Source organism: Pieris brassicae, chromosome 12, assembly GCF_905147105.1.
Source record: "Pieris brassicae chromosome 12, ilPieBrab1.1, whole genome shotgun sequence".
Classification (NCBI taxonomy): Eukaryota; Metazoa; Arthropoda; class Insecta; order Lepidoptera; family Pieridae; genus Pieris; species Pieris brassicae.
Window position 1 is genome coordinate 161,042 of NC_059676.1, and position 5,756 is coordinate 166,797.

Genomic DNA, 5,756 nt, shown 5'->3' on the forward strand with positions numbered 1-5,756 from the left:
ATATTAGCGATAACGCAGCGGCCTCTTACGCCGCAACGACCGCCTCGCCGGCAGTAGCCCGCCGGCCCCCCCTTGCACCCCTGCCCCCCGCGCCTCCAAAGCCCAAGTATCCGCCGTTTGTCATTGAGTCTCTCCCTGACTGGACAACGCACGTCAGGGAGATGAAGCGGCGGCTTGGGCGCACAATTAATGCGCGCGCATTCGGGCAGGGGTTAAAAATCTTACCCCAAGATGAGGAGGAGTACCGTTTGGTGCAGCGGTACCTAGGGGAGTTAGAGAGTAGCGGCGTCAAAGTCGTCTACTTCTCATACTCCCTGCCAGCAGAGCGGCAGCTGAAGGTGGCGCTACGGGGCATTCCGGCGGACACGGAGCCCGAGGCCATCTTATCGGAGCTGCGCGACTTGGGGTTCGAGCCAGAGCACGCTCAGCCCATACGTGCCAGAAGGGGCAGGCCGGGGTGCATATTTTTAATTATCCTGCGCCGCACCCCCGACCTCACCCCCGCTATATACAACATAAAGGAGCTGTTGTGTATACCGGGGGTCACCATTGAATCTTGGCGGGGCAAAAGGGGCCCCGCTCAGTGCCACCGCTGCCAAGGATTTAGGCACTCCTCGCACCAATGCCACCGGGCCTTAGCCTGTGTGCGGTGCGGGGAGGAACACCACTCCGCCGACTGCCCCCTACCAAAGGGGGCCACGCCGAAATGCGCCAACTGCAAGGGGGCGCATACGGCTAACCACAGCACGTGTCCGGTGCTGAAGGAGGAGGCGCGCAATAAGCGCGCAGGCACGGTGGCGCACACCACAGGGGGCAAGGGTGCCGCGGACGCGCGCGGTGCGCATGATGCGCGCGGTGCGCGCGGTGCGCGTGGCGCTCGCGCTGCGGGACCCGCGGCGCCGCGTTCAAAGGGAGGAGAGCCGCGCATGCATGCGCAGGCTGAACGGCGCGCCCATGAGCAGCGCGCCGCACACCCGCAGGATGCGGAATTAATTTCGTACCCTGCGGAGCCTCCCAGAGGTCAACGCAGGCGCCCCCGAGGTAGAAGAGGCCGGGGGGGGTTACAACCCCCCGCCCCCCCGCGCGCGGAAAATTCCGCGCACTTCGCGGAGGGCCCCAGTAGGGCCGCTCCTGACTCCGCTCCAGCCGCTGGAGCCTCCAGGACCGCCGGACAGCGCGCCGCACGCCCCCGCAGCGGGGGCCCTCTGAGGGGCCAGATATTCCTCAGCGAGGCGGCGATTGCTGAGGCGGTCGACAGGGCGGTCAACTCATTGTTGAGCGCCCTCTACCCGACTCCGCCTGCCCCGACCCATGGAGGACGCCGGCCGCGCAGTCGAGACATACACACCAACAACAACAACAATGATCTTACGCCTCTTACACTGGAACGCCGAGGGCCTTAGGGGGAAAGGTCCCTACCTGCGCAACATCCTACGTACACATAACGTAGATGTTGCGCTCATTTCAGAGACACACCTGCGCCCCACCGACCGCCTGAGTGCTGCGGGCTACTTCGTTTACCGCGAAGAGCATCAGGCGATCAACGGGGCGCCCATGCGCGGCCTGGCAGTGCTGGTTAGAAGGAGTATTCCTCACCGCGCTATCCAGGCCGTCAACCTGACTGGCATCCTGACGCTGGGGGTAGAGCTGGAACTGGGCGGTCAGCCCACAGACGTGTTGGCCGCCTACGCTCCCCCCGGCGCAAATTTCATTGAAGCCGAGCTGGAGGCAGCTCTCAGCGCGAAGCCGACGATCATCGCGGGTGACTGGAATGCCAAACACATCAACTGGCATTCCCAAGTCACGAACGCGCGAGGTCGTCGCCTTCTGCATCACGCCGAAGAGCGCGGCTACCTGGTGTGCGGACCTGACTCCGCCACCCACTTTCCTAGGATAGCCGCCCACAGGCCGGACACCATCGATCTGGTGGTGCACAACCGGCCTGACCTCCACCTAGCGCAGGAGGTCCTGATGGACGAATACCAGTCGGATCACCAGCCGGTGCTGTGCCTCATCGCGGGGGCTCCATCCCCGCCCGCACGCACCCGGAAGGTCACCGACTGGAACACCTTTGAGTCCATCATGGAAGACACCCCTGCGCCCGGCCCACCGGATTCGACAGGCGCCGTTGACGACATGGCGGAGTCCATGACGCGGCAACTCCAGGCAGCTCTGGCGGCAGCGACCTCAACGCGCACGCCGGAGATCACCTGCCAGGACCTTGCACCCTATGTGCAAAGGCTGATTCAGCGCAAGCGCGCGCTCAGGAGGCAATGGCAGCGCAACCGCTGCCCCGCGCTCAAAACGCAGCTGAATCGCCTCGCCGAACGTGTCAAGGCCGAGCTGGCCTCACACGAACGGCGCACATGGGAGTGCACACTGGGAGAGGCCACCACAGAGCCTACCCGCCTCTACCAACTTTGCCGCCGTCTCTACAGGACTCCAGAGCCGAAGCGTCCCCTTCGCGACAGCAACGGCGCCATCACTTACGATGACACAGATCGGGCCGAAATATTCGCCGAACACCTCCAGCGTCAGTTCTCGCCGAACCCCGCGACGTCCCCTACGCGCGTGGCAGAGGTGGTGAACGCTGTCGAGGCGTGGTTGACGTGCCCGATCTCTACCGACGAAGCCCAGATCTTCTTCTCGCCGTCGCAAGTGCGGAAGAGGATCTCAAGACTGCGACCCAGGAAGGCGCCGGGACCGGATGGCATCACCCACGAGGCGCTGCGCCATCTGCCCATGAGGTGGATAGTTGCGCTGTCGCGCCTCTTCACGGGTATCCTCCGGTACACGCACTTCCCTAGATCTTGGAAAGAGGGCAAGGTGATCCTAATATCGAAGCCCGGGAAGGACTCTTCCCGACCCGAGAGCTATCGACCCATCACCCTGCTCTCGACGCAGTCGAAACTGTTCGAGTGGCTGTTGCTGCAGAGGATCGAACAATACCTGCAGCCGAGGCCCGAACAGTTCGGCTTCCGCGGCGAGCACAGCACGACGCTGCAGCTGACGAGGGTGCTCTTCACTGCAGCCTCGGCCCTCAACAAAAAGGAGGGGGCCGCCGCCGTTATGCTGGACATGGCGAAGGCCTTTGACCGTGTCTGGCACGACGGCCTCGTGCTGAAGCTCATCGAGTCTCCACTGCCCCGCCGAATGGTCGCCGTGCTCCGCGCCTTTCTCACCGAGCGCACGTTCTTCGTTGCGACGGGAGAGGCCGCGTCGAGACCGCGACCCATCACGGCGGGCGTCCCGCAAGGTAGCGTGTTATCGCCCTTGCTCTACACCACGTACACCGACGACGTTCCGTGCCCCGAGGGGTGCACACTCGCCCTCTACGCCGACGACACGGCGTACGTGGCGTCATCGCTGAGGGCCTCGCACGCTGCCCAAAAACTCCAACGCGCTCTGGACCTCCTGCCAGAGTGGCTGGACAAGTGGAGACTCGCCGCCAACCCGGACAAGACTCAGGCCATTGTCTTCGGCCGGGGTAGGTTGCCACCACCCCTACGCTTCCTGGATCGAGACGTGCCGTGGAAGACGCCGGTCACCTATCTAGGGGTCACCATAGACCGGGGTCTGACCATGACGCCCCACATCTCCAGGGCTGTAGGGAGAGCCAAGTGGGCGGCGCATACGCTCCGCCCACTGATCACAGGCAACCTACCTCTCCGCACCAAGCTCGCGCTACATAAATTGTATGTGCGCCCTCACCTCACGTACGCGGCACCGGCGTGGTTCTCCTATGCCAAGGAGACCAACCGCCGAAGACTGCGCACCGTACAAAACACCGTCTTACGGTGCCACCGGAGGAACGCCACCATAGCGCGAGACTTGCGGATGGAGTCGATCGACGAGTTCGTCGCACGGCTCGCGATGAGGATGTTTGATCGAGCAGACGCCTCTCAACATCCTCACCTCCACAACATCGCGCCGTGGCACTCCAGGCCGCCCGACCAATACAAGTACCCGCGTGAGCTCTTCTCCGCGGGTTCCGACGACACCAGGGCAACAAACGCGGCTTCGACCGCTGGTCGCCTCGCTGGGCCTCCCCCGGGTCAACCGGGGGTCTCACCCGGCGGTGCTTGACCGCGAGCCGCGCTAGCTGCCCGATACCACCGATCATGACACCAGGGCCAAGTCGAGACTACTCCTTGGCCCCCTCCTCATCACCCGGACTTGACACTCCGGACACGACCCCATCGGCTGCGCGCAGCGGGTAGAGACTGAGTCTCCCCGCGCGCCTGCAGCCCCCACCAAGGGCTATATGCCCGCCCCCGTACCGCCCTGTATCAGCAGGGCGCGAACAGAAACACCACTTGAAGGGGGCATACGCCCCGAACAAGACAAAACACCCCCCTCGCGAGGGAGGGTGTAACAATAACTACGCGTGAACGTAGTACGTGAGGCACGTACGCAGTGTTGGTTGATTCTTTCATTCACTCAGTTTTCAATTCGAAACTCGCTGGTTCACAATGACCGGTCGCGGTAAGGGAGGAAAGGGATTGGGAAAAGGTGGCGCGAAGCGGCACAGGAAGGTGCTCCGTGATAACATCCAGGGTATCACCAAGCCGGCGATTCGACGTCTGGCGCGCAGGGGTGGCGTGAAACGTATCTCCGGTCTCATATACGAGGAGACCCGCGGTGTTCTCAAGGTTTTCCTCGAGAACGTCATCCGCGACGCGGTAACCTACACGGAGCACGCCAAGAGGAAGACCGTCACCGCAATGGACGTCGTGTACGCTCTGAAGCGCCAGGGCCGCACCCTCTACGGTTTCGGAGGTTAAGTTGGGTTCGGTCGTATATCCACTGATATATAATATACCTAACTACCTACCTAACTATATGTATTTTTCAACAACAACAAAAAAGGCCCTTTTCAGGGCCGCATATGTTTCGATAATAAAAATAAAACGTTATCACAACGACTAAACGTCACCTAAAATTAATTAATATACCAATATATGTTTATATTTAATAGATGGAAAATTAATATCGAATGCAAAACCGCTACATTTCCCTAAAGATATCTAAAGCTAACTATCTACATACCTAAATACACGTTACGTGTAGCATGATAATAATATAAAGTCTTCGTATGTACTTAGTATGTAAAGTAGGTACACGGTACGGTACGGCTTTAACAATCACGTCGTAATATAGCGTAATTGAGAGATTTTGATAATAATATACATATGATATATTATGAAAATTAACAATATAGATATACGTCTAACCTAAACGGCCGCAGGTCGCGACCGAATCGCTCCTGGGCTAATGAAATTTTCTTATTTACATCTTTTGTTATATTATCATCAACCTTTTACCAATATATATATTTTATTAATAAATAATATATACATTTCATTTGTGTAGTGTGTGTTACGGAGCGAAGAGAACGCGCGCCTCTACGGCCTCGTCTCGGAGAGTGGTGCTGTTCTACAACATGCCGCATTCGATGCGATAAAATCAATCGTAATCTTAATATATTGTCTAAACGAACGGATCCCGTTGAACCTTGGAATCTTGACGTTCAACGGGAGACATCGCACGTGCGAATACCGTTTGATTTAATTGTTTAATTGTCAATTTAAAGTTAACGGTACGCGCGCGAGTCGACAATAACAAACTTTAAAAGTCGATACCTAACGCACGCCAACGCCTGCAGGGCGACTCGAAGTCGTGACCGGTCGCGGATATCATAAAGTCTAATTAGAATAGAGATTTTGTGCAATTTCTCGATTATATATTGGAAAAAA

The 5,756-nt window shown here is 58.7% G+C and overlaps 1 protein-coding gene across 1 annotated transcript; it reads left to right on the forward strand.

Annotated features, from left to right (window-relative positions):
- Positions 1 to 4,393: 4,393 nt before the first annotated feature.
- LOC123717023 (histone H4) lies at positions 4,394 to 4,887 on the forward strand. Its single transcript, XM_045672776.1, has one exon. The coding sequence runs from the start codon at positions 4,473 to 4,475 to the stop codon at positions 4,782 to 4,784; it is 312 nt and encodes a 103-aa protein (XP_045528732.1). The 5' UTR covers positions 4,394 to 4,472; the 3' UTR covers positions 4,785 to 4,887.
- Positions 4,888 to 5,756: the final 869 nt, after the last annotated feature.

Excerpts from the sequence above, each read along its gene's own strand:
- LOC123717023 (XM_045672776.1), top strand. The coding sequence starts at position 4,473 with ATGACCGGTCGCGGTAAGGGAGGAAAGGGATTGGGAAAAGGTGGCGCG.